The sequence below is a fragment of the Salvelinus alpinus genome, chromosome 21 (genome assembly GCF_045679555.1).
Source record: "Salvelinus alpinus chromosome 21, SLU_Salpinus.1, whole genome shotgun sequence".
Lineage (NCBI taxonomy): Eukaryota > Metazoa > Chordata > Actinopteri > Salmoniformes > Salmonidae > Salvelinus > Salvelinus alpinus.
Window position 1 is genome coordinate 28,500,709 of NC_092106.1, and position 27,634 is coordinate 28,528,342.

General features: G+C 43.1%; 1 protein-coding gene across 5 annotated transcripts in view; it reads left to right on the forward strand.

The window, feature by feature from the left end:
• Window positions 1-27,634, forward strand: part of LOC139548178 (neurofibromin-like) — a 97,737-nt gene that overhangs the window by 6,674 nt on the left and 63,429 nt on the right. For all 5 annotated transcript variants that reach the window (XR_011669671.1, XM_071357651.1, XM_071357647.1 and 2 more), the window contains exons 2-29: window positions 3,912-4,055; window positions 4,276-4,359; window positions 5,531-5,721; window positions 7,425-7,531; window positions 7,626-7,693; window positions 9,648-9,723; window positions 9,913-10,070; window positions 10,166-10,339; window positions 10,705-10,833; window positions 10,946-11,020; window positions 11,156-11,287; window positions 11,442-11,579; window positions 13,539-13,652; window positions 13,811-13,890; window positions 14,041-14,164; window positions 14,428-14,674; window positions 14,782-14,855; window positions 14,943-15,026; window positions 15,133-15,525; window positions 15,766-15,905; window positions 16,005-16,127; window positions 16,500-16,700; window positions 16,953-17,134; window positions 17,364-17,575; window positions 17,793-17,954; window positions 18,066-18,169; window positions 23,676-23,811; window positions 24,650-24,712. Coding sequence is in view for 4 of the 5 variants with exons in the window: in XM_071357651.1 (XP_071213752.1) it covers window positions 3,912-4,055; window positions 4,276-4,359; window positions 5,531-5,721; window positions 7,425-7,531; window positions 7,626-7,693; window positions 9,648-9,723; window positions 9,913-10,070; window positions 10,166-10,339; window positions 10,705-10,833; window positions 10,946-11,020; window positions 11,156-11,287; window positions 11,442-11,579; window positions 13,539-13,652; window positions 13,811-13,890; window positions 14,041-14,164; window positions 14,428-14,674; window positions 14,782-14,855; window positions 14,943-15,026; window positions 15,133-15,525; window positions 15,766-15,905; window positions 16,005-16,127; window positions 16,500-16,700; window positions 16,953-17,134; window positions 17,364-17,575; window positions 17,793-17,954; window positions 18,066-18,169; window positions 23,676-23,811; window positions 24,650-24,712 (3,915 nt within the window). In the remaining variant the exon portion in view is untranslated. The remainder of the gene's footprint in view (window positions 1-3,911; window positions 4,056-4,275; window positions 4,360-5,530; window positions 5,722-7,424; window positions 7,532-7,625; window positions 7,694-9,647; window positions 9,724-9,912; window positions 10,071-10,165; window positions 10,340-10,704; window positions 10,834-10,945; window positions 11,021-11,155; window positions 11,288-11,441; window positions 11,580-13,538; window positions 13,653-13,810; window positions 13,891-14,040; window positions 14,165-14,427; window positions 14,675-14,781; window positions 14,856-14,942; window positions 15,027-15,132; window positions 15,526-15,765; window positions 15,906-16,004; window positions 16,128-16,499; window positions 16,701-16,952; window positions 17,135-17,363; window positions 17,576-17,792; window positions 17,955-18,065; window positions 18,170-23,675; window positions 23,812-24,649; window positions 24,713-27,634) is intronic.

Below are 27,634 nucleotides of genomic sequence, written 5' to 3' on the forward strand. Positions count from 1 at the left end.
TAAGAACAGCTGTTTACGTACTTCCTGCAGTTCCCTGTTAACCCTGCGTGGTGATACAGCAAACCCGTATATACGAAAATTGCATTTGCCATTCATTGTTTGCGGTAATTAAACATAATTAAAGAAAGTTAGCAGACCTTGCTTTTTATTTATCCTGACACCGGATGTGTTACACGCAGCGTTCACAAAAGCCAAGTGAACAAACACATCACCGACCATTTCGAATCCCACCGTACCTTCTCCACTATGCAATCCGGTTTCTGAGCTGGTCAAGAGCGTGGCTGAGGTGCACCCAAGGTCCTAAATGATATCATAACCGCCATCGATAAGAAACAATACTGTGCAGCCGTCTTCATCGACCTGGCCAAGGCTTTCGACTCTGTCAATCACCGTATTCTTATCGGGAGATTCAATAGCCTTGGCTTCTCAAATGACCGCTTCGCCTGGTTCGCCAACTACTTCTCAGATAGAGTTCAGTGTGTAAAATCGGAGGGCCTGTTGTCCGGACCTCTGGCAGTCTCTATGGGGGTGCCACAGGGTAACATTTTCGGGCCAACTCTTTTCTCTGTTTATATCAATGATGTCACTCTTGCTGCGGGTGATTCTCTGATCCACCTTTACGCAGACGACATCATTCTGTATACATCTGGCCTTTCTTTGGACACTGTTAACAAACCTCCAAACGAGCTTCAACGTCATACAACACTCCTTCCGTGGCCTCCAACTGGTCTTAAATGCTAGTAAAACTAAATGCATGCTCTTCAACCGATCGTCGGTTTGTCACCAAAGCCCCATATACTACCCACCACTGCGACCTGTATGCTCTCATTGGCTGGTCCTCGCTACGTATTCGTCGCCAAACCCACTGGCTCCAGGTCATCTATAAGTCTTTGCTAGGTAATGCCCTGCCTTATCTCAGCTCACTGGTCACGATAGCAACACCCACCCGTAGCACGCGCTCCAGCAGGTATATTATATAAGCCAACACCTAATTTGGCCTCCTTTCCTTCCAGTTCTCTGCTGCCAATGACTGGAACAAGTTGCAAAAATCACTAAAGTTGGAGACTTATTTCTCCCTTACTAACTTTAAGCCCCAGCTGTCAGAGCAGCTTACCGATTGCTGCAGCTGTACACAGCCCATCTGAAAATAGCCCAACCAACTACCTACCTCAGCCCCGTATTTGTTTTAGTTTTTCTGCTCTTTTGCACACCAGTATTTCTACTTGCACATCCTCATCTGCACATATATCACTCCAGTGTAAATTGCTAAATTGTAATTACTTATCCACTATGGCCTATTTATTGCCTTACCTCCTTACTTCATTTGCACACACTATATACAGATTTCCTTTTCTATTGTGTTATTGACTGTACTTTTGTTTATCCCATGTGTAATTATGTGTTTTTGTCTCACTGCTTTGCTTTATCTTGGCCAGGTCGCAGTGGTAAATGAGAATTTGTTTTCATCTGGTCTACCTGGTTAAATAAAGGTGAAATAAAATTAAATAAAAAACAGCCCCACCACTAATCAAGCTTGCAGGGGCTCCCCCTGCCCATGAGTTCTGGCCCAGCTAGCCCCTGTGTGATGTCTGTGTTCACACAGATGTAGCCTGCAGGTGTACAGCTGTGGGTGTACGTTAGAGTTGTGGTGTGGCGATGTTCTTCTTAGCGCAGGGCTTCATTGCTCTGTGACTGCAGGACGTCTGCTCCTTGCTCTTTGTCAGGTGTCAGAGGCGTCCTTATAGCGCGAGAGGTGTGACATGGCACTTCTTGTGAGGATATGTGTAGTGTGGATATGTGTATACACATGATAAGAACGTGAAACCATGGTTTTGTGTTAATCTTTATATATATATATATATATATATATATATACATATATACATACACACACAGTACCAGTCAAAAGTTTGGACACCTACTCATTCAAAGGTTTTTCCTTTATTTTGACTTTTCTACATTGTAATATAATAGTGAAGATGTCAAAACTGTGAAATAACACACATGGAATTGTGTAGTAACCAAAAAAGTGTGAAACAGATCAAAATATATTTGAGATTCTTCAAAGTAGCCACCCTTTGCCTTCATGACAGCTTTGCACACTCTTGGCATTCTCTCAACCAGCTTCATGAGGTAGTCACCTGGAAGGCATTTCAATGAACAGGTGTGCCTTGTTAAAAGTTAATTTGTGGAATTTCTTTCCTTATTGCATTTGAGCCAATCAGTTCTGTTGTGACGAGGTAGGGGTGGTATACAGAATTTAGCTCTATTTGGTAAAATACCTAATTATGGCAAGAACAGCTCAAATAAGCAAAGATAAATGACAGTCCATTTCTTTAAGATATGAAGATCAGTCAATGCGAAACATTTCAAGAACTTTGGAGTTTCTTCAAGTGCAGTCGCAAAAACCGTAATGCTTTATGATAAAACTGGCTCTCATGTGGACCGCCACAGGAAAGGAAGACCCAGAGTTACCTCTGCTGCAGAGGATTCGTTCATTAGTGTTACCATCCTCAGAAATTGCAGCCCAAATAAATACTTCACAGAGTTCAAGTAACAGACACATCTCATCCTCAACTGTTCAGAGGAGACTGCTTGAATCAGGCCTTCATGGTCGAATTGCTGCAATGAAACCACTACTAAATGACACCAATAAGAAGAGACTTGCTTGGGCCAAGAAACACAAGATTTTTGTTTACAACTGCCGTGTCTTTGTGAGACGCAGAGTAGGTGAACAGATGATCTTGGCATGTGTGGTTCCCACCGTGAAGCATGGAGGAGGTGTGATGGGGTGGGTGTGCTTTGCTGGTGACACTGTCAGTAATTTTATTTAGAATTCAAAGCACACTTAACCAGCATGGCTACCACAGCATTCTGCAGCGATACGCCATCCCATCTGGTTTGTGCTTAGTGGGACTGTCTTTTGTTTTTCAATAGGACAATGACCCAACACACCTCCAGGCTGTGTAAGGGCTATTTGACCAAGAAGGAGAGTGATGGAGTGCTGCATCAGATGACCTGGCCACAATCACCTGACCTCAACCCAATTTGAGATGGTTTGGGATGAGTTGGACTGCAGAGTGAAGGAAAAGCAGCCAACAAGTGCTCAGCATATGTGGGAACACCTTAAAGACTGTTGGAAAATAATTCCAGGTGAAGCTGGTTTTAGAGAATGCGAAGAGTGTGCAAAGCTGTCATCGAGGCAAAGTGTGGCTACTTTGAAGAATCTCAAATATAAAATATAGTTGTTGAACACTTTTTTTGGTTACTACATGATTGCATATGTGTTATTTCATAGTTTTGATGTCTTCAATATTATTCTACAATGTTGAAAATATAAAAAATAAAGAAAAACCCTTGAATGAGTAGGTGTGTCCAAACTTTTGATTTTATACACCCTTTTCCTCCCCAATTTCGTGATATCCAATTGGTAGTTACAGTCTTGTCCCATCGCTGCAACTCTCGTACAGACTCGGGAGAGGCGAAGGTCGAGAGCCATGCATCCTCCGAAACATGACCCTGTCAAGCTGCTTTGCTTCTTGACACACTGCTCACTTAACCCGGAAGCCAGCCTCACCAATGTGTCGGAGAAAACACAGTACAACTGATGACCGAAGTCTGCGTGCATGCGCCCGTCCCGCCACAAGGAGTCGCTGGAGCGCCATGGGACAAGGACATCCCGTCCTGCCAAACCCTTCCCTGACCAGGACAACCTCGGGTCTGTAGTGACACCTCAAGCACTGCGGTGCAGTGCCTTAGACTGCTGTGCTACTAGGGAGGCCGGCTTTGTGTAATTCTATTAGAATTGTTCAAACCTGCTGTATATATTGTCCACTGTCTAATACCTTCACCCATGGCTAGATTCTCCTGTGACTTTAGGATGACACATGCTTTTTTCTCTTTTTCCTTAGCTTCCTGTTAAAACGGGACATCAGAACAACCACACCAAAGTCAGCACAGAGCACAACAAGGAATGTCTCATCAACATCTCTAAGTACAAGTTCTCCCTCGTCATCAGTGGCCTCACGAACATACTAAAAAATGTGAACAACATGGTAAGTGGTGTTTTTTAACGTGTCTCTTTTAGCTATGGGGATCACCACGTTGCATGTCATCAACTCTACCTCCTGGAAGGTGTGTATTGAGTCAAAACTCAAAGTCAACTCAAGTTTAGGATGCATGCTAAGGGCTGGAAGTGGTGTTTGCCAAATCACTGTGTCCTCTGTGTCTGTAACCCCTCCTCTCCTGTCCTCTACCCTCCCCTCCTCTCCCCAGCGGATATTCGGGGAAGCTGCTGAGAAGAACCTCTACCTCTCCCAGCTGATTATCCTGGACACACTGGAGAAGTGCCTGGCATCGGTGAGGAATACCCCATACAGTCTGCATCTACTGTATACCTTCTTACGTCACCATTTAGTTGGTCTGCTAACCTACCCCCTACACTTGCTTGTGTGTGTTTGTTCTGTATAAACATTTCTCCATTTTAGTTTTTCCCCAGCCTGTCCCATATTAGTCCAATGGCCTCCCCCAACTCAAATAGTTTTCTCTTGATTGAATTGAATTGAACATTGCCAGTCAAGAGCATTGGCCTCAAAATATTGCACCAATATTCTAAAACGCTATAAGTCTCCCAACACAACGCCAGTATTACATTGGTTCAATGGATCATGGATGCCCCTGTTCTGTCTCTCTCTGCTTTTTCCAGACACACAGACCTACACTTAAACCCCTTCCTTCACTCGTGCTTTCTCTTCACTTCTGAAATAGGTGCCTCAGTTCTGCAACCCTGCAGCAGAAGATTACATTTCCAGGTGTTTCCTCGACTTGAGTTAGTGCTTTCACAGCCTCCAATGGGATCGCTGAGGGTTTCCTGTATAGGTTTTTCATTAGGACATGTCGTCAGACAGAAGCCAGCTGGTCCCCTCATGGACGCTATGGAATTCTCGTTAGAATTTGAGTTTTTATGTGACACATTTTTAAGTATAGTAGTAGCCTTATTTTGTGTTAAGACTATTTCCTACATATGGGTGAGCTACAGGTTTGGAATGCAGTTGTATGCAGTCTGTCCAAGTATGAGGCTGCCAGTTTGACTCCCGTAGTTTTGGAAATTAGCCAATGGGAGCACTTGTGAATCCCAGGTAGGGACATGCTGGGTTTGTGCCACTAAGCAAGGCACTTAACCCACATAAATGTGTTGCATGTCCAGCTGTATAAATCCAAAATATGTGAGAAGTTGCCACTGATAACCTGAAAAGCACTCATTGTTTTCTCAGAGAACCTGGAGACGCCAGCTTACACACACCCTTTCCTCTCATCGTCCTCTCTCTCTTTTTCTCTGTATTCCTCTTGTTGTGTGTATGTACTGACATGTATGTGTAACTGATAGATGCACACACACTACATGTTACTGTTTTTAAATGTATGTAAAGTCTTTTGTCTGTAAATTATTTTTCGTTATGTGTGGGACCCCAGTAAGATTAGCTGTCGCCGGCTAATAGGGATCCTAATAAATAAAATAAAATCCTCCCAGCAATCAAAGGACTGCCTGCGTCTGGACGAGACCATGCTGGTGAAGCAGCTGCTGCCAGAGATCTGTCACTTCATCCACATGTACCGCGAGGGCCACCAGCATGCTGCTGAGCTCCGTGCCTCTGCCTCAGGGGTCCTCTTCTCCCTGAGCTGCAACAACTTCAATGCTGTTTTCAGCCGCATCTCCACCAGGTAACCCTGATCCTGAGGAACTGCAGACTGTGTTGGCTAATTGACTGTCACTATCACTGTCTTGATGAGCAGTTGATCAGATGTGTTAGTACAGGGCTGGAACAAAAGCCTGCCCACCTTGTTGTTCTTCCAAGGTCGATGGCAACTGACCTACATTATCTTTTGTGGAAAAATGCATTTGTGTCTTTAAAAAGTTCCACCAGACCTGATTTTCCCAAAAGTGTAATATTACAAATATTACAAATGAAGGTCTGTCTTCAGAAGTAATGATGAGGAGACTGTTTGGTCCCCCTTTCTACTTATGCCATATGCCTTGTTTGCATACCTCAGCACTTCAGTTTAGCAGCCAGCCAATGACAATGTCACTGTGAATGAACTGTTAACCCAGTTATGACGGAAATCCCTCCCTCCCCACCCAGGATGTTCAGGATGGTGCAACGTTACAGAATGTTCAGATGGAACAATAAAACAGAATCCTGTTACCTCCTATTAGGTTAATTGTCCCCCACGATGAAATCGGGAAGGGGACTGTGGATCTGCCTCTGTCCGTTAGTATGTTTATCACACGCGATATCTCAGACAGCGCTGGCCCGATTTTTACTAAACTTGGATTAATAACGCGTCTTGCCATAGGGATACAACATTTACAAAATTACACTGATTGGCTAAAGGGGGTGCTATAGTAGTCAACTGAAATTCCAAATTATGAACAAGCTTATCTCCTGTCCCATTTGAGCTATTGTCATGAAATGTGGTTCATATATGCAGCTCCTCATGAGCAACTAGTTTCTCATGAGGACCTATAAGCTCAGGCCCATTTCGTTTTTCTGCTAATTACACTTTTTGTCCACCACCAAACTTAGAACAAGCATATCTCCTGCCCCGTTTGAGCTACAGTCATGTCATTTTTTTTATATGGATGCATTTCCTCATAAGAAACACATTTCCCATAACAACCAATATAATTTCAGGAACTTGCAAATGAAATGTCTTTCCACATGTTTTGAATTGGCGCTTGTTGCATCCATATGCCGCACATCGCGTCATTGTAAATCGGAGACGGGACTGGATAGGTCTCCGTCCGTTAGTACATTCGTACAGTTGTACCTTCGTCACACGTGATGTCTCAGACAGCACTGGCCTGATTTTTGAAGAAACTTGTGTGAATGATACATCTTCCCATAGAGATTTATATGGATTGGCTCAAAGGGGGTGCTATAGTAATCAACTGAAATTCCAAACTTTGAACAAGCTTATCTCCTGTCCCGTTTGAGCTATTGTCATGAAATGTGGTTCATATATGCAGCCCCTCATGAGCAACTAGGTTCCCATAACAACCTATATAATTTTGGTACTTAAAAATGTCATTTATTTCCACACAACATACGTTGTAATAATTGTCACTAATTGACACAAGGAGCAATACATCATCCGTGGGGGACAACATGTTTACTGTAGACTAGCAACATTCAGAAAGTTTCACATCATTGATACACTCATGTCAGTTTCCTGTCTTGAAGGATGATGTCAAAAAGGCAACCTCTACAAGGCTGTCCTCTTTTCCCTCTCTTCCACCCCCTCTTCTTTCTCTCCTTTCTACTGAGAAACTGTGGTAGAATAATATCTCTGCATATCATGTTTGACTAGACGAACTTGTTCCATGGCAGTGTCTGAGAGTCCTTATCCATTGTGTTCTCCCCCAGGTTGCAAGAGCTGACAGTCTGCTCAGAAGATACTGTGGATGTGCATGATATAGAGCTCATGCAGTACATCAACGTGGACTGCGCCAAACTTAAAAGACTGCTCCAAGGTAGCTACTCATTCACTCAATTCCTTGTATGTCATACTGTTTTTTTTAATAGTTTTTTGCTAATACTCTATTACTTTTTACTACATCCTCTCAGAAACGGTATTAAAATTCAAAGCCCTGAAGAAACCTGCCCAACTTGCCGTCATTAACAGTTTGGAAAAGGTTTGTGCACCAATATATCTATATTCAGTGCTGCTGTTTTGTGTTTATGAAGTTGGTGTATTATTATATACTACATGGCCAAAGGTATGTGGATACCCCTTCAAATTAGTGGATTTGGCTATTTCAGCCACACCAGTTGCTGACCAGTGAGCCGCGAAGTGATGGGCCACAAGCTCACAGAACGGGACCACTGAGTGCTGAAGTGCGTAGTGTGTAAAAACTTGCCTGTCCTTGGTTGCAACACTCATTACCGAGTTCCAAACTGCCTCTGGAAGCAACGTCAGCACAATAACTGATGTCGGGAGATTCATGAAATGAGTTTCAGTGGCCGAGCAGGCTGAAGTGGTGTAAAGCTCGTCACCATTGGACTCTGGAGCAGTGGAAACGTGTTCTCTGGAGTGATGAATCACGGTTCACCATCTGGCAGTCCGACTGACGAATCTGCGTGTGGTGGATGCCAGGAAAATGCTACCTGCCCCAATACGTAGTGTCATCTGTACAGTTTGGTGGAGGAGGAACAATGGTCTGTGGCTGTTTTTCATGGTTTGGGCTTGGCCCGTTAGTTCCAGTGAAGGGAAATCTTAACGCTACAGCATACAATGACATTCTAGACGATTCTGTGCTTGCAACTTTGTGGTAACAGTTTGGAGAAGGCCCTTTCCTGTTTCAGCATGACAATGCCCCCATGCACAAAGCAAGGCCCATACAGAAATGGTTTGTTTGAGATCGGTGTGGGAGATCTTGACTGGCCTGCACAGAGCCCTGACCTCAACCTCATCGAACACCTTTGGGATGAATTGGAACGCCGACTGCGAGCCAGGCCTAATCCTCCAACATCAGTGCCCAACCTCAATAATGCTCTTGCAGCTGAATGGAAGTAAGTTTCCGCAGCAATGTTTGAACATCTAGTGGAAGCCTTGCCAGAAGAGTGGAGGCTGTAATATCAGCAAAGGGGGGACCAACTCCATATTAATGCCCATGATTTTAGAACGAGATGTTTGACTAGCAGGTGTTCACATACTATTGAAAATGTAGTGTATTATTCATGGTATTTGCTACTGCCACCTCTTGGCTGCTGGTGAAATGTTTAAAATAAAATGTTCCACTTTGAGGACATTACTATGCAGGTTTCCATTGATCCAGTTTTATTGGAAAAAAATGTGTAATGTGTAATGAAACGGCAGCTATAGGAAAAATGCTCTAAAGATCGACAACATTTTACTTTCTTTATTGCTACAAACGATGATAGAAACAATGTTTTTCAAATAAATGTTGATTGCCGAATAGTGTTGACGGTACGCAGAGCACTGTCCTGACTTTCAAGAATGCCTGAAATGCTTTGACTTTAGAGTTGGCTGAATGCAAGTTTCACTATTCGATTATTTCAGATCAACTGGAGTGCAAGGTTCACCATGACAATACATTGGCACATAGGAATTATTAGACTATGGCATATATTAGTAAATTCTTTCGTTCTATCCATGCTGGCTTTTGCGGGCTACCTGAGACATGGAACAGATGGGTGGGAGGGAATACAGGCTGTCGCCAATTTCTTCATGTGCAATTTGCCTAAATGGATAATGGAAACACTTCAACTCCTTCATGTTTATTCAACACTAGGTTTTTGCGAAAATTTCTTCTGTTTGTTGGTGTGACGTCATTACGTCCAGCTGTTTTTGTCGACACAAGACAGTTGGATGGAAATGCACCGTAGCAGGCAATTGATCTACTGTGGCTTCGGAAAGTATTCAGACCCCTTGACTTTTTCCACATTTTGTTACATTACAGCCTTATTCTAAAATTGATGAAATACCATTTTTTTGCGAATGTATTAAAATTATTTTCTATTCAAATGTTCTAAATGTTGCCAATAAATCACTGGAAAAGTTCATGAAAACATAGCTACTGTCCCATTCTAGAGAGGACAGTGCTAAATATTTGTGTTCCTCCGCAGGCCTTCTGGAACTGGGTGGAGAACTACCCTGATGAGTTTACCATGCTCTACCAGAGACCACAGACAGACATGGCAGGTCAGTATTCTCAAGTGCCTTGTATTGGACTGAAACACAATGCAGATGCTATCATTACATGCATTTATTTTTTATTTTTTATGTGAAATCTTCAGTGTCAAAGGGACTGTAGGGAATAGATCAGGACAATAAATAAGAAGTATGATGAGTTAAGGGCTATCTCACTTGTCTGTCTGGCATGCCCTTTAGATGCTGCGGAGAGGCTGTTTGACCTGGTGGACAGCTTTGCTGAGAGTGCCAAGAGGAAGGCAGCGGTGTGGCCTCTACAGATCATCCTCCTCATCCTCTGTCCCGAGATCACACACATCATCTCCCGAGAGGTGGTGGAGGAGAGCAAGGCCAACAAAGTGAGATGAGAGAGTGCACACACACACACACACATACACACACTGGGATTAAATAAGTAGTGTGGCTGATAGTTGCTTTCTTTCTCTTGTTACAGAAGCTGTTCCTGGAGAGCTTGAGGAAGGCCCTAGCAGGCCAGGGGGGCAGCAAGCAACTAACAGAGAGTGCAGCCATCGCCTGTGTCAAACTGTGCAAGGCCTCCACCTACATCAACTGGGAGGACCACTCGGGCATCTTCCTCTTGGTGCAGTCCATCGTGGTGGACCTCAAGGTCAGATAAACTAAACACTCTGTCGCCCTCTGGGGGCTAGGGAACACTACAGCAGTGGTGTCTGGGTTTTATGTTCGTCATTCCAGTCGTGGAGTAAAATTGACAATGTCCTTTCTGTATAGAACATTTCTATCTACAACGTCCTGAACGGTAAACCATGATTGAAATGCCTATGGCTACCCCTTAGACTTTTATAGTGCAACTTTTGTGCTAGTGCTACCGCTATGGAGCTATGACCATTTTGCTAATACCTATCCAATATTTTCAGACCTTCACAAAGCCCCTTGCGTTAGGGTTAATTGGGAAATTGGTTGATTTGGAATATTGCAGACGGTCACATAGACGCCTCCTATCTATCCCATCAGGCCCTGCTCTTCAACCCCACCAAGCCCTTCTCTCGCGGGGCAGGCAGCCAGAACGCAGACGTGGACCTCATGATCGACTGTTTCGTCTCCTGTTTCCGTATCAACCCTCACAACAATCAGCACTTTAAGGTCTGTCAGTCTGCTCAGCGCATTGGCAGAAAATGTGCAGACCATGTCTGAATGATACCTCAGTGTCAAAGCGTCTTTTTTGACGAAACATTAATAAAGACAATCTCCTCAGGTCTGTTTGGCCTCCGCCTCCCCCTCTACCTTTCACTTTGTCCTGGTCAACTCCCTGCACAGAATCATCACCAATGTAAGTGTCTACTGTCTCCACTACTACTTACTACCCAAGTTCAGTCGAAGTACAATTGATAGGACGGTGTTGATCTCATTGGCCTTTCCCACAGCAGTGCAATATTAATGATTTTCTATCCTCTTCATCCTTTAGTCTGATCTGGACTGGTGGCCTAAGATTGATGCAGTGTACTGCTACTCTGGAGAGCTGCGACTAATGTTCTCAGACACTTTGAGCCGAGTGATGCAAGGCCTTCACACACACGCCCCACTACGTATGACGCCGGTGAGAAAGGGACCACACACACATGCGCACATTCACACTCACTTTCACACCAATCGTTTGAAACCCACTTACCTTTTGTTTTCCTGTGTAAGCCAACCTCTTAGGAAAAGTATGTATTAGCTACACCTAAAGTTACAACTTCTCTCTCTGACAGAGTCTGTCATTTAAAGAGAAGATGACCACCAGCCTTAAGTTCAAAGAGAAAACCACAGACCTGGATACACGCAGCTACAAGTGCCTCCTCCTCGCCCTGGTCAAACTCATCCACGCTGACCCCAAACTCATGCTGCACGTAAGTCTGACACCAACCACCACATACAGTTGAAGTCGAAAGTTTACATACACTTAGGTTGGAGTCATTAAAATTCGTTTTTCAACCACTCCACACATTTCTTGTTAACAAACTATAGTTTTGGCAAGTCGGTTAGGACATCTACTTTGTGCATGACACAAGTAATTTTACCAACAATTGTTTACAGACAGATTATTTAACTTATAATTCACTGTATCACAATTCCAGTGGGTCAGAAGTTTACATACACTAAGTTGACTGTGCCTTTAAACAGCTTGGAACATTCCAGAAAATTATGTCATGGCTTTAGAAGCTTCTGATAGGCTAATTGACATCATTTGAGTCAATTGGAGGTGTACCTGTGGATGTAGCCTGCGGCTATGGAACCCTGACCTGTTCACCGGACGTGCTACCTGTCCCAGACCTGCTGTTTTCAACTCTCTAGAGACAGCAGGAGCGGTAGAGATACTCTCAATGATCGGCTATGAAAAGCCAACTGACATTTACTCATGAGGTGCTGACCTGTTGCACCCTCGACAACTACTGTGATTATTATTATTTGACCATGCTGGTAATTTATGAACATTTGAACATATTGGCCATGTTCAGTTATAATCTCCACCCGGCACAGCCAGAAGAGGACTGGCCACCCCTCATAGCCTGCTTCCTCTCTAGGTTTTGTCCTAGGTTTTGTCCTTTCTAGGGAGTTTTTCCTAGCCACCGTGCTTCTACACCTGCATTGCTTGCTGTTTGGGGTTTTAGGCTGGGTTTCTATACAGCACTTTAAGATATCAGCTGATGTAAGAAGGGCTATATAAATAAATTTGATTTGATATTTCAAGGCCTACCTACAAACTCAGTGCCTCTTTGATTTCTCAAAAGAAATCAACCAAGACCTCAGAAAAATAATTGCAGACCTCCACAAGTCTGGTTCATCCCAATTTCCAAACGCCTGAAGGTACCACATTCATCTGTACAAACAATAGTACGCAAGTATAAACACCATGGGACCACGCAGCTGTCATACCGCTCAGGAAGGAGACGCGTTCGGTCTCCTAGAGATGAACGTACTTTGGTGCGAAAAGTGCAAATCAATCCCAGAACAACAGCAAAGGACCTTGTGAAGATGCTGGAGGAAACAGGTACAAAAGTATCTATATCCACAGTAAAATGAGTCCTATATTGACATAACCTGAAAGGCCATTCAGTAAGGAAGAAGCCACTGCTCCAAAACCGCCATTAAAAAAAGACAACAGTCAGGAAGTTAAAGCTTGGTCGCAAATGGGTCTCCCAAATGAACATCGACCCCAAGCATACTTCCAAAGTTGTGGCAAAATGGCTTAAGGACAACAAAGTCAAGGTATTGGAGTGGCCATCACAAAGCCCTGACCTCAATCCTATAGAAAATGTGTGTGCAGAACTGAAAAAGCGTGTGCGAGCAAGGAGGTCTACAAACCTGACTCAGTTACATTAGCTCTGTCATGAGGAATGGGACAAAATTCACCCAACTTATTGTGGGAAGCTTGTGGAAGGCTACCCAAAGCGTTTGACCCAAGTTAAACAATTTAAAGGCAATGCTAACAAATACTAATTGAGTGTATGTAAACTTCTGACCCACTGGGAATGTGATGAAAGAAAGAAAAGCTGAAATAAATCATTCTCTCTACAGTATTATTCTGACATTTCACATTCTTAAAATAAAGTGGTGATCTTAACTGACCTAAGACAGGTCATTATTACTGGGATTAATTGTCAGGAATTGTGAAAAACTGAGTTTAAATGTATTTGGCTAAGGTGTATGTAAACTTCCGACTTCAACTGTATATACTGAGACAATGTCCCTAGGTTCTGTTTGAATAGTTAATCACCCTCCCTTCCACTTGTGTGTGTGGTTCGATTTCCTCTCCACCCTTGCGTTCACCCATACGTGTATATTTAACCTTGTGTGTGTGTGTGTAGAACCCAGGGAAGCAGGCTCAGGAGACCCAGAGCAGCACAGCAGAGCTGATCGCAGGCCTGGTGCAGCTGGTGCCCTTGGCCAATACAGCCCAGCTCTCCCAGGAAGCCATGGAGGTCAGTTTACACTCCTTCTCTCTTTTACTCTCACTCTATCTACTCTGCTTCTTTATTCTTTCTCATTCTGTCCAATTCAGTTCTATTCCCTAGCATTGAATTATCAACTTCAAGTAAGGTACATTTCTCCCTATCTGTCTCTGGCTCTCCCTGCCCAGGCTCTGCTGGTGCTGCACCTGCCTGAGACCATTGAGCTGTGGAACCCTGAGGCCCCCATTGAAACCTTCTGGGACATCAGGTACAAGGACATGGTTTAGTTCTGGGGGCTTTTCAGTCCAGGGATAATCCATGTAGACAGACACACTGGTCATGGATTCAGTAGTTGTCAGTCTTTAGGGGTGTGTGTTGAGATTCCATTGGGCTCTAACACCGGCCTATTCCATTGCAGCTCCCTGGTTCTCTTCCTGATCTGTAAGAAGCTGATTGGTCACCAGATGGTGAACAGTACAGAGGTGTTGAAGTGGCTGAGGGAGATCCTTATCTGCAGGAACAAGTTCCTCCTAAAGAACAAGGTGAGGTCAGGGACTCTAACCTCACATCAGAATAACTAGTTTCCCAGACACAGATTAAGCCTAGTTCTGAACTAAAAATCACTTTCAATAGAGAATCTCCATTCAAAATAATGTTTAAGTCTAGGACTAGGCTTAGGTCTGGAAAACCGTCCGGAGTGTTTTGCAGTTATAAAAGTCAAATACAAGTGTTGGACATGTCTAAATGTGTGTTGGACATGTCTAAATGTGTGTTGGACATGTCTAACTCCTCTCTGCTCGCCCAGGAGTGTGCCACGCAGGGCAGTGGAATCCCCATCTGCAGACAGGCCCAGACCAAACTGGAGGTGTGTTTATACATGTTTCTGTGGAGCCCTGACACTGAGGCCGTGCTGGTGGCCATGTCCTGCTTCAGACACCTGTGTGAGGAGGCTGACATCCGCTGTTCCGCTGACGAGGGGCTCGTCCAGAACATCCTGCCCAACTACGCCACCTTCACAGAGTTCGCCTCCGTCAGCAACATAATGGCCACTGGTCAGTAAAAACGCTATGTTTTGTAGACCACTATAACATTCTCTGAGTCACTATATAGGCCAACGGTTTCAGACAATGACTCCGCTACGTGTTTCTCTGTTTGGTAGGACGCTCCACCCTGCAGAAGAGAGTGATGGCCTTGTTGAGAAGGATAGAGCACCCCACTGCAGGAAACACTGAGGTGTGAAACATTAAATACAGTTTATCCTTGCTTACATCCCTCCAGTATTAGGGACTTACCCCTTCTTGTTTCCATGTCTCACCCCAGGCGTGGGAGGACACGCATGCAAAATGGGAGCAGGACACCAAACAGATATTGAACTTTCCCAAAAACAAGGTGGAGGATGGTCAGGTAAGAGCACTTACATTTTAGGATTTGGGTGTGTTTCACTGTTAATAAAAAATAATAATACAGGGGACCATTGCTCCAAACTCTACCCCTTTGTCTCCCCCTGCAGGAGTGGATCAACATGACAGGCTTCCTGTGTGCTCTGGGCGGGGTGTGTCTGTCCCAGCACAGCAAGCCCTGTGGCCCCACCACCTACAGCCCCCCCATGGGCCCCATGAGCGAACGCAAATACTCTATGGTCTCTGTGGGCGTCTGTGAGGTCTCCAACGCTGCAGCTGGAGCCTCAGCCACCTGCTCCTCCTCTTCCTCCACTGAAACCCCCCTGGGCAGGTTCCTGGACCGCCTGCTGGTCCTGCTGGTATGTGGTCATGAGAGGGTGGGTCTGCACGTCCGCACCAATGTCAAGGAGCTGCTGGGGCTGGAGCTCAGCCCGGTCCTCTACCACATGCTCTTCAACAAGCTCAGGAACAGCATCGGACGCTTCTTCGACACACAGGGGCCGGTGAGTGGATGGGCTGCGGAGGAGGATGGGGCACGTTAACCAATGATTTGAATTGTATTAGTGTAGAAAATCATTTTGGGGAGTTTTACAAGGGGATGGTGACTTTTTTGCTGATTGCAACACAGAGCCCTGCCTGCGCTGATGTTGTCGAATTTCATTAGTTCATTATAAAACTGATTTGTTAACATTAGCAGGAATGTAGTTAACTTATTTAATTAATTTGTCTCTGTGCCCTTGCAGGTCCCCATCAATGACACTAACACCCAGTTTGTGGAGCAGACCATTGCCATCATGAAGAACCTACTGGACAACCATGCTGAGGGCAGCTCAGAGCACCTGGGACAGGCCAGCATAGAGACCATGATGCTCAACCTGGTCAGGTGAGGGACGAACACTCACGGCTTATGAAATACCTAATCAGTTGTCAATCTTCAGGACCTTATTCGATCTTATCTCACCCCCCCCCCCCCCCCCCCCAGGTACGTGCGTGTCTTAGGCAACACGTTGCATGCCATCCAGATGAAAACCAAGCTGTGCCAGCTGGTGGAGGTGATGATGGAGAGACGAGACGACCTGTCCTTCTGCCAGGAGATGAAGTTCAGGTGAGCGACAGAGATGGCACTCCCTCCTGGACAGACCTAAACTCTAGCTTAACGCTAGCCAAACTAGCTAAATGCTACTTAAAGCTTCAGTCAGCAGTTCAAACAATTAAAAAAAGTTGGATGGGTCTGGAGAAATATAACCACTCTCAAATTCACAGACAGAGCTATAGAATGACCATACCTGATATATAAATGATAGTTTTAACAATGCGTTGAAGCTATATAGTGTTTGTTTACATTTACTTTGTTTACAAACGTTGGAGTAAAACAAGTGTATATTTTGAGTTCTGCTGTTCTGACAGCTCATAAGTTATATTCTTCAAGAATCAATGGGTAATTTTTGTTAATTCAACCGCTCACCACTTCTGCCAGGAACAAGATGGTGGAGTACCTGACAGACTGGGTGATGGGCACCTCCAACCAGGCTGCTGATGACGATATCAAGTGTCTGACCAGAGACCTGGACCAGGCCAGTATGGAGGCGGTGGTGTCTCTGTTAGCTGGCCTGCCTCTACAGCCAGAGGAGGGAGACGGGGTGGAGCTGATGGAGGCCAAGTCCCAGCTCTTCCTCAAGTAACTACAACATGCTTTACTCATATACCTTTTAGTCATGTAGCTGATGTGCTTATCCAGAGAGACTTAGTTATCTGTTGCTGCTCTTCAGCTTTCTGTTTACTGTGCATGCTGTAACATTTCCACACGCAAAATAAACTATCTGTGTTTTCTGTATAGAAGTAAAGGAATACATTAACTTAAATGTGCACATAATTTGAATTCAAACTGCCTGTTAAGTGTTCTGAACCCTGCTTTACCCCCTGTACCCAGGTATTTTACCCTGTTCATGAACCTGCTGAATGACTGCAGTGAGGTGGAGGATGATGGCCAGCCGGTGGTTGGGAGGAAGAGGGGCATGTCTCGACGCCTGGCCTCCCTCAGACACTGTACTGTCCTGGCCATGTCCAACCTCCTCAACGCCAACGTGGACAGCGGACTCATGCACTCTATCGGTGATCTACTGTAGCAGTAGTATTTCTCCACCTTTTTATAGTGCCAGGAAAGCTATAATGTTAGTCCTTCCATCTACCAAGGACCATAGCTTCCAAAATGAACAATCAAACCTCAATTATAATGTCCCTGTATCCTCTGCCACCCTTAATCTTTCTCTTGTGCCCCCTCTCTGTCGCTCTGTCTCTCTATCCGTCTCTCTCTCCTCCCCCTCCATACATCCTTCTCCAGGTCTGGGCTACCATAAGGACCTGCAGACACGGGCCACCTTCATGGAGGTTCTGACTAAGATCCTCCAGCAGGGGACAGAGTTTGACACACTGGCAGAGACGGTGCTGGCAGACCGCTTTGAAAGGCTGGTGGAGCTGGTCACTATGATGGGAGACCAGGGAGAGCTTCCCATCGCCATGGCACTGGCCAATGTGGTGCCAGGATCCCAATGGGTATGTACGAAACACAGCCTTTTGGGTGACTAACCTTCACAATGACGAGCACTACAATAACAAACCTGATTTATTAGTAGAATCAGACATGTTAGTGCAAGGCTGGAGCAAACGCCTGCATGTCCTGTAGCTCTCCAGGAAAATGGTTTGCCACCCCTGTGCAAGTATGAGAATGTGAGGCAGTAGTTGTTGAAACATGTTAGTGTGTCTTCTTCAGGACGAGCTGGCCCGTGTGTTGGTGACACTGTTTGACTCTCGCCACCTGCTGTATCAGCTGCTGTGGAACATGTTCTCCAAGGAGGTGGAGCTGGCTGACTCCATGCAGACTCTCTTCAGAGGCAACAGTCTGGCCAGTAAAATCATGACCTTCTGTTTCAAGGTAAAACCACATTTCTCTCCCATACAGACAATTTTAAATGGTAGAACCTGAAGCACTCGCACCAAGCCTGAAATTTTAAATTCATTTTAATGTTGAAATTCTTTGTGTTAGGTTTACGGGGTGGCGTACCTACAGAAGCTCCTGGACCCTCTACTTAAAGGGGTCGTCACCACCCCAGAGTGGCACAACATCAGCTTTGAGGTGGACACAACCAGGTAGGAACATTAACCAGAAGCTTTCCACCAGTTAGACTGAGGTAGCCTGGTGTGGTGGTAAAGGATAGCATGTTGATTTGAGCAATTTTGGGGGGTAACCTTTTTAAATGGAAGTTACCAAGGCAATTCTGACGTTTTAAAATAATTGTTTTATTGAATATCTGAAACATACAATATACTTGCAGTGAAGCCGCTCAACAACTACATCATACCAGTCATCCAACAGACTCCCATTCAGAGCGACACACAGAAGCATCCATGGTCAAATCACTGCTCAAGGGCACGTTGACATATCTCCCACCAGGCCAAAAAACGTGAACCCCAACCCTCTAAGGTTCCCCAATAGCTGTCCCTCAACCATTCGAGACCCCTCCCACAGATCCCCCCCCCCCCCCCAAGACAAACAAAAATACAATTAATTCCATTCCCCACCCCCAAGAACCCCCCCAATGCACCAACAACCAAGAGAATGAACTAAAGAGAAAAAATAGAGAGGTTGAGTGCTTTTATACAATTGAAGTCAGAAGTTTCCATACACCTTAGCCAAATACATTTAAACTCATTTTTTCACAATTCCTGACATTTAATCCTAGTAAAAAGTCCCTGTCTTAGGTCAGTTAGGATCACCACTTTATTTTAAGAATGTGAAATGTCAGAATAATAGTAGAGAGAATGATTTATTTCAGCTTTTATTTCGTTCTTCACATTCCCAGTGGGTCAGAAGTTTACATACACTCAATTAGTATTTGGTAGCATTGCCTTTAAATTGTTTAACTTGGGTCAAACGCTTTGGGTAGCCTTCCACAAGCGTCCCACAATAAGTTGGTTGAATTTTGGCCCATTACTCCTGACAGAGCTGGTGTAACTGAGTCAGGTTTGTAGGCCTCCTTGCTCGCACACACTTTTTCAGTTCTGCCCACAAATTGTCTATGGGATTGAGGTCAGGGCTTTGTGATGGGCACTCCAATACCTTGACTTTGTTGTCCTTATGACATTTTGCCACAACTTTGGAAGTATTCTTGGGGTCATTGTCCATTTGGGAGACCCATTTTCGACCAAGCTTTAACTTCCTGACTGATGTCTTGAGATGTTGCTTCAATATATCCACATCATTTTCGTCCTCATGATGCCATCTATTTTGTGAAGTGCACTAGTCCCTCCTGCAGCAAAGAACCCCCACAACATGATGCTGCCGCCCCCGTGCTTCATGGTTGGGATGGTGTTCTTCGGCTTGCAAGCATCCCCTTTTTCCTCTAAACATAACGATGGTCATTATGGCCAAACAGTTCTATTTTTGTTTCATCAGAGCAGAGGACATTTCTCCAAAAAGTACGATCTTTGTCCCCATGTGCAGTTGCAAACCGTAGTCTGGCTTTTTTTAATGGCGGTTTTGGAGCAGTGGCTTCTTCCTTGCTGAGTGGCCTTTCAGGTTATGTCGATATAGGACTCGTTTTACTGTGGATATATATATACCTTTGTACCGGTTTCCTCCAGCATCTTCACAAGGTCCTTTGCTGTTGTTCTGGGATTGATTTGCACTTTTCACACCAAAGTACGTTCATCTCTAGGAGACAGAACGCGTCTCCTTCTTGAGCGGTATGCCGGCTGTGTGGTCCCATGGTGCTTATACTTGCGTACTATTGTTTGTACAGATGAACGTGGTTCCTTCAGGCGGTTGGAAATTGCTCCCAAGGATGAACCAGACTTGTGGAGGTCCACAATTTTTTTTTCTGAGGTCTTTGCTGATTTCTTTTGATTTTCCCATGATGTCAAGCAAAGAGGCACTGAGTTTGAAGGTAGGCCTTGAAATACATCCACAGGTACTCCCCCAATTGAATCAAATGATGTCAATTAGCCTATCAGAAGCTTCTGAAGCCATGACATAATTTTCTGTAATTTTCCAAGCTGTTTAACTTCTTTTGGCTGCAATCCCGTTAACAGGATCGATATGACAACAACCAGTGAAAGTGCCGGGCGCCAAATTCAAACAGAAATCTCATAATTAAAATTCCTCAAACATACATGTATCTTATACCGTTTTAAATGTAATCTTGTTGTTAATCCCACCAAAGTGTCTGATTTTCAAATAGGCTTTTCAGCGAAAGCACCACAAACGATTATGTTAGGTCACCACCAACTCACAGAAAAATTCAGCCATTTTTCCAGCCAAAGAGAGGAGTCACAAAAAGCACAAATAGAGATAAAATTAATCACTAACCTTTTGATGATCTTCATCAGATGACACTCATAGGACTTCACGTTACACAATACATATATGTCTTGTTTGATTAAGTAAATATTTATATCCAAAAACCTCCGTTTACATTGGCGACATGTTCAGAAATGCCTCCAAAATATCCGGAGAAATTGCAGAGAGCCACGTCAAATAACAGAAATACTCATCATAAACTTTGATGAAAGATACATGTTTTACATAGAATTAAAGATACACTTGTTCTTAGTGCAACCGCTGTCAGATTTCAAAAAGCTTTACGGCAAAAGCACAATATTCAATAATCTAAGAACAGCGTTCAGCCACAAAAGCAAGCCATACAGTTACCCGCCAAATTGTGCAGTCAACAAAACTCATAAAAAGCATTATAAATCTTCACTTACCTTTGCTGATCTTCGTCGGAATGCACTCCCAGGACTCCCACTTCCACAAGAAATGTTCGTTTTTTTTCTCGGTAATGTCGACCAACGTCAGGGAAGCGCGTTCACTAAAAGCAGACGAAATGTCCAAAAGTTCCGTAACAGTCCGTAGAAACATGTCAAACGATGTATTGAATCAATCTTTAGAATGTTTTTAACATAAATCTTCAATAACGTTCCAACCGGAGAATTCCATAAACTTCAGATGTGCGATGGAACAGAGCTCCCTCTCATGTGAACGCGCATGGTCAAAGAATGGTCAGGTCATGGCAGACCTGACTAATTCCCCTCTCATTCAGGCCCCCTTCACAGTAAAGGCACCAGACAAGGTTCTACAGACTGTTGACATCTAGTGGAAGCCGTAGGAAGTGCAAACTCATCCATATCTCGCTGTGACCTTGGTTGAAAATCGACCAGCCTCAGAATTTCCACTTCCTGTTTGGGTATTTTCTCAGGTTTTTGCCTGCCATATGAGTTCTGTTATACTCACAGACATAATTCAAACAGTTTTAGAAACTTCAGAGTGTTTTCTATCCAATACTAATAATAATATGCATATATTAGCAACTATGACTGAGGAGCAGGCCGTTTACTTTGGGCACCTCTGTGCACCTTTCATCCAAGCTACTCAATACTGCCCCTGCAGCCATAAGAAGTTAAAGGCACAGTCAACTTAGTGTATGTAAACTTCTGACCCACTGGAATTGTGATACAGTGAATTATAAGTTAAATAATCTGTCTGTAAACAATTGTTGGAGAAATTACTTGTGTCATGAACACCGTATATGTCCTAACCGACTTGCCAAAACTATAGTTTGTTAACAAGAAATTTGTGGAGTGGTTGAAAAACGAGTTTTAATGACTCCAACCTAAGTGTATGTAAACTTCCGACTTTAACTGTATTTAATCATCTCAACCCACCCAATTCATATTCATTATATAGATAGGCACTTTTTATTTTGTCTAGTTTAGCGTCCCAGATATATCAAAATATTTTTTTGCTCATATGATTTAAAAAACAAATCATCAGGAGTAGGCAGCGCCATAAGTAAGTGAGTAAACTGAGATATGTCTAAGGAGTTTAACAGGAATTTTTTTCATAAATAGACAGGTATTTACCTCTCCATGGTTGTAGGATCTTGTCTATTTTTACAAGTTTTCTATTGAAATTCCCTGCGGAGAGCTAATTTATATATTTTGTGATATGAATACAAAGTATGTCTACTTCACTGTCAGCCCATTTTATAGGTAAACTGCAGGGTAATGTAAGATGTAAGAGTTGTATTTTTAAAGATCCAATACGTAATATTGTACATTTATCATAATTAGGTTTTAGTACAGAGTCCAGAAAAGTTATCTAGATCTTCAATGAGACATTGCAGGGATCTAGCTTGCGGACTTAATATAAAACTTGAGTCATCGACATACATGGACACCTTTGTTTTTAAGCCCTTGATTTCCAATCCTCTAATGTTGTTATTGGATCTGATTTTAATAGCTAGCATTTCGATGGCCATAATAAATAATATGTTGACAGCGGACACCCTTGTTTAACTCCTCTTGACAATTCAAAACTCTCTGAGAAGTAGCCGTTATTTACTATTTTACACCTGGGGTTGCTATACATTATTTTTACCCATTTCATAAGAGAATTATCGAAATTGAAAAAATCCAGGCATTTATAAATCAAATCCAGTCTTTATCAAATGCCTTTTCAAAATCTGCTATAAATACCAGGCCTGGCTTCTTAGATGTTTCATGATCTATAATTTCTAGTAGTTGTATATTATCTCCAATGTATTGTCCATGTAAAAAACCTGTCGGATCAGGATGAACAATACCTGATTTAACCCTTTTTACTTCTGAGTGCTATGCATTTCGGTAGTATTTTTGCATCACAACATTGAAGTGTAAGGGGCCTCCAGTTTTTTAGATAGACTCGGTCTTTATATTTGCCATCTGGTACTTGTTTTAATAATATAGAAATCAGACCATCCTGCTGAGCATCTAACAGACTACCATTTCTATAGGAGTAGTTAAAACAATCTAACAATGGAGCTTTTAGTATCTCAAAAAAGGTTTGACATACCTCTACCGGTATGCCATCAAGCCCTGGTGTTTTTCCAGACTGAAAGGATTTAAAAGCCTCAAAGTTCTTCCTCTGTAATTTGGCCTTCGCACTGATCTGATTTGTTAATTGTCCATTTTTTTAATATTATTTGGAAAGAATTCCTTACCGTAATCTTCATTCAGTGGGCGAGGATGAGACAGAAAAGAGAACGTCTACCTAAAATAATTAGCTTCCTCTTTTAAAATATCAATCGGAGAATCATAGATGACTCCGTCTTCAGTAAATTTCGGGGGGAAAAAGAAAAAAAACTACTATTAGTTCATGGATTTCCCTTGTTAGTCTTATCTCTTTAGCCAGAAACTGCTTTTTTATTATTGATAAGTCCCGTGTGGCTCAGTTGGTAGAGCATGGCGCTTGCAACGCCAGGGTTGTGGGTTCATTCCCCACGGGGGGACCAGGATGAATATGTATGAACTTTCCAATTTGTAAGTCGCTCTGGATAAGAGCGTCTGCTAAATGACTTAAATGTAAATGTAAATGTAAATATCCACTATTTCTAATGTGTCCATAATATTTGTGATTTCTTTAAGGGCACGGTGATGATAATTTGTAGAGTGATTACCTTTATGGTCCATTGAGGTACTTAACACTTTGTTAAAGTCTCCTACCATAATGATTGACTTTTTATTTCAATCGTGAAAGACAGTTGTCGGACTTTCCCCTTCCTCTCTCTCTTCCCCCTCCTCTCTTTTTGTCCTCTCCACTCTCCCTCCCTCTCTGTAGACTAGAACAGTCAGAGAACCTTGACGAGAACCAGCGGAACCTTCTCCAGATCACAGACCGGTTCTTCCTGGCCATTATCAACTCCTCCAGCGAGTTCCCGCCACAGCTACGCAGTGTGTGTCACTGTCTCTACCAGGTAGGTTCATTCCCCACCTCTGGCCTCACACTGCTCTCTGGGTGGGTGGACTGTGCTGCTGTCACCTACACCCTTACAAGCCACTGGCTTTCTTCTTCCACACTGTGCTAATAATGGCACTAGGCCACATCTCTCACTCAGTCTAATACACACACTGGCACAACCTTCTTACTTTTCTCCTACTTTCCACTAACTTTGCTGCTATACGTGCTCTGCCCTCTTCTACGTGTTCGCTCTTCATGTACTGTGACAGAACAGATTAAGGACTGTCCCTTCAATGTTGGTGGTTTGAAAAGGGGGAACATATGCAGATTAATTGACTTCAGCAACATCAAGACACCACAAAGCAGCTAGTGTCCCTACTGTCAATAAACCGCTTACACACACACCTCCGTTTCCATTAAGCCCAATTTTTCCATGAAAGGACACCTCTGTATGGACACACACACTCCACTAGCCTATTTCCTATTTCCATCTGCATGTCTGATGAGCCGAGACCGCTTTCCCCTGCTTCCACAAAAACTGACTTTCTCTCTATACTGACTTAAAGCAACACATCAAATGTTTCTATCTTAATGAGATGAACGCAGGGTGCTTTGGAACCACTAATGCTATTTTGTTGTACACAACACCAAAATCGCACAGAACGTGAAGCTGATGCATATCGATCTCCCTTCGCTCGATACAATCCCATACTACTACCATTGTGCTATAATCTGCCTGTAAAAAAACGTGCACGCACACACAGTGCTGGTCAGTAGTAGGGCTGTGCCGGCGGATGCTTGTGTGTGTGTGTGTGTGGTGCTGTGATCTGTTTGTGCTCATCTCTGTTCTGTAGGCTACTTGCCACTCTCTACTGACTAAAGCCACAGTTAAAGACAGAAAGGAAAACAAAGAAGCAGTAAGTTCAGAGAACTTTTTCCTCAGCTCCTTTATTTTCAAAAGCAAAACTAACTGCCTTTTATTAAAAAATAAAGACATTGTACTAATAGTGGCGCCAACTTACTTGCATCCATTTTATATTAACAACTCCAAGAGACCAGTGCATTCTGTTACAGCAGGGGTGTCAAACTCATTCTCTGTAGGGCCTGGTGTCTGCAGCTTTTTGTTTTTTCCTTTCAGTTAAGACCTAGACAACCAGGTGAGGGTAGTTCTTTACTAATTACTGATCTTAATTAATCAATCAAGTACAAGGGAGGAGTGAAAACCAACACACTCGGACCTCCGTGAAATGAGTTTGACACATGCGTTAGTATCTTTCTCTCCTCCAGACTAGAGGTCGACCGATTAATCGGAATGGTCGATTAATTCGGAACGATTTCAAGTTTTCATAACAATCGTAAATCGGTATTTTTGGACTCCAATTTTTTTTACACCTTTATTTACTAGGCAAGTCAGTTAAGAACACATTCTTATTTTCAATCAATACACAAGAGTATATATTTGTAAACCTGCATATTTAGCTAAAAGAAATCCAGGTTAGCAGGCAATATTAACCAGGTGAAATTGTGTCACTTCTCTTGCGTTCATTGCACGTAGAGTCAGGGTATATGCAACAGTTTGTGCCGCCTGGCTCTTTGCGAACTAATTTGCCAGAATTTTACATAATTATGACATAACATTGAAGGTTGTGCAATGTAACAGGAATATTTAGACTTATGGATGCCACCAGTTAGACAAAATACGGAAGGGTTCCGTATTTCACTGAAAAAATAAACTTTTTGTTTTCGAGATGATAGTTTCCGGATTCGACCATATTAATGACCTAAGGCTCGTATTTCTGTGTGTTAATATGTTATAATTAAGTCTATGATTTCATAGAGCAGTTTGACTGAGCGATGGTAGGCACCAGCAGGCTCGTAAGCATTCATTCAAACAGCACTTTCGTGCGTTTTGCCAGCAGCTGCTCTTCGCAATGCTTCAAGCATTGCGCTGTTTATGACTTCAAGCCTATCAACTCCCAAGATTAGGCTGGTGTAACCGATTTGAAATGGCTAGCTAGTTAGCGGGGTGCTAATAGCGTTTCAAACGTCACTCGCTCTGAGACTTGGAGTAGTTGTTCCCCTTGTTCTGCATGGGTAACGCTGCTTCGAGGGTGGCTGTTGTCAATGTGTTCCTGGTTCGAGCCCAGGTAGGAGCGAGGAGAGATTGGAAGCTATACTGTTACACTGGCAATACTAAAGTGCCTATAAGAACATCCAATAGTCAAAGGTATATGAAATACAAATCGTACAGAGAGAAATAGTCCTATAATTCCTATAATAACTATAACCTAAAACTTCTTACCTGGGAATATTGAAGACGCATGTTAAAAGGAACCACCAGCTTTCATATGTTCTCATGTTCTGAGCAAGGAACTTAAACGTTACCTTTCTTACATGGCACATATTGCACTTTTACTTTCATCTCCAACACTTTGTTTTTGCATTATTTAAACCAAATTGAACATGTTTCATTATTTATTTGAGGCTAAATTGATTTTATTGATGTATTATATTAAGTTAAAATAAGTGTTCATTCAGTATTGTTGTAATTGTCATTATTACAAATAAATTAAAAAAATCGGCCAATTAATCAGTATCGGCTTGTTTTGGTCCTCCAATAATCGGTATCGGTGTTGAAAAATCATAATCGGTCGACCTCTACTCCAGACAGATGGGTTTTGGGATTGGAATGGGTGGAACAGTGTTTCTCAATGTTTCTAGAGGCTGAATTTGGCTGCAGTGGACATCAACTCATCACCAGGGGGGGAGTTTTCTATGGTGCACTTCTTTCTGCGTTGCTGCATTGCATATGGAATGTTACGTAGTAAAGTATTGTGTGTTTTTAATTTAAATTTTATTTATTTAACTAGGCAAGCCGGTTTAGAACAAATTCTTATTTACAATGACGGCCTACACCAGGCAAACCCGGACGACGCTGGGCCAATTGTGCGCCACCCTTTGGGACTCCCAAATCACGGCCAGTTGTGATACAGTCTGGAATCGAACCAGGGTGTCTGTAGTGACGCCTCAAGCACTGAGATGCAGGGCCTTAGATTATGATATGTTTTAGAACTATAACGTTTTTTAAGTGGATTTGCAGAGATGGATAGTGTGACATAGTCAGCTTGCTGGGTGGGAAATGTTGGTTGCTAGGGTCTCTTGTCTCTCTTTCTGCCTCTGTCTGTCCTCTCCCTCATCTCCTCTCCTGTCCCTTTCTGTAGCAGAGTAACACAGTCATCTTGCTTAGTGATTGCGGTGGTTTTATGTCCGTTGTATTTGGGCCATATACTGTATAGGGCCTATTTGAAATTGGTTTATTGCACTTGCACCAAAGATTTGAATCTAAAGGCCTAGCTGAAGTGAGGATTGTCTGTCTTGTGCACATGCATGTTGGTGTCTGTCTTGTGGACTATGGTTGTAAGTTATTGCTCTGTAAAACACTGTGTGTCTTGCTGATCACCTGTGGGTAATTTTTCTGCTTTGCTCTGGGAATCATGGCTACATATCTCCATGTATTCGCGTTTGTTTTTTAGGCTGGTGAAATTCAATGTCATTTGTTACCCCTTCTTTTTTTCTGTTGCGCTTTATAGTGCAATCATATCAGTCAAAAATATCAAATTCCCAATTTATGTTCCAAAACCAACTTTATAAGAGCTGTTAAAAATAGGTTATATTTAACTCAAAAGTCCATGATTTACAGTCACGCATTGTTGGTAGAATAGATGGAAGCAGTTATATGCATGATTTAATATAAATTACCAATACATTTCTTGGTAGTCCAAAAAATATTGCTATCAGGTTGTAAATCACATCTGGCCGGGTACATTGTTTGCTACCTC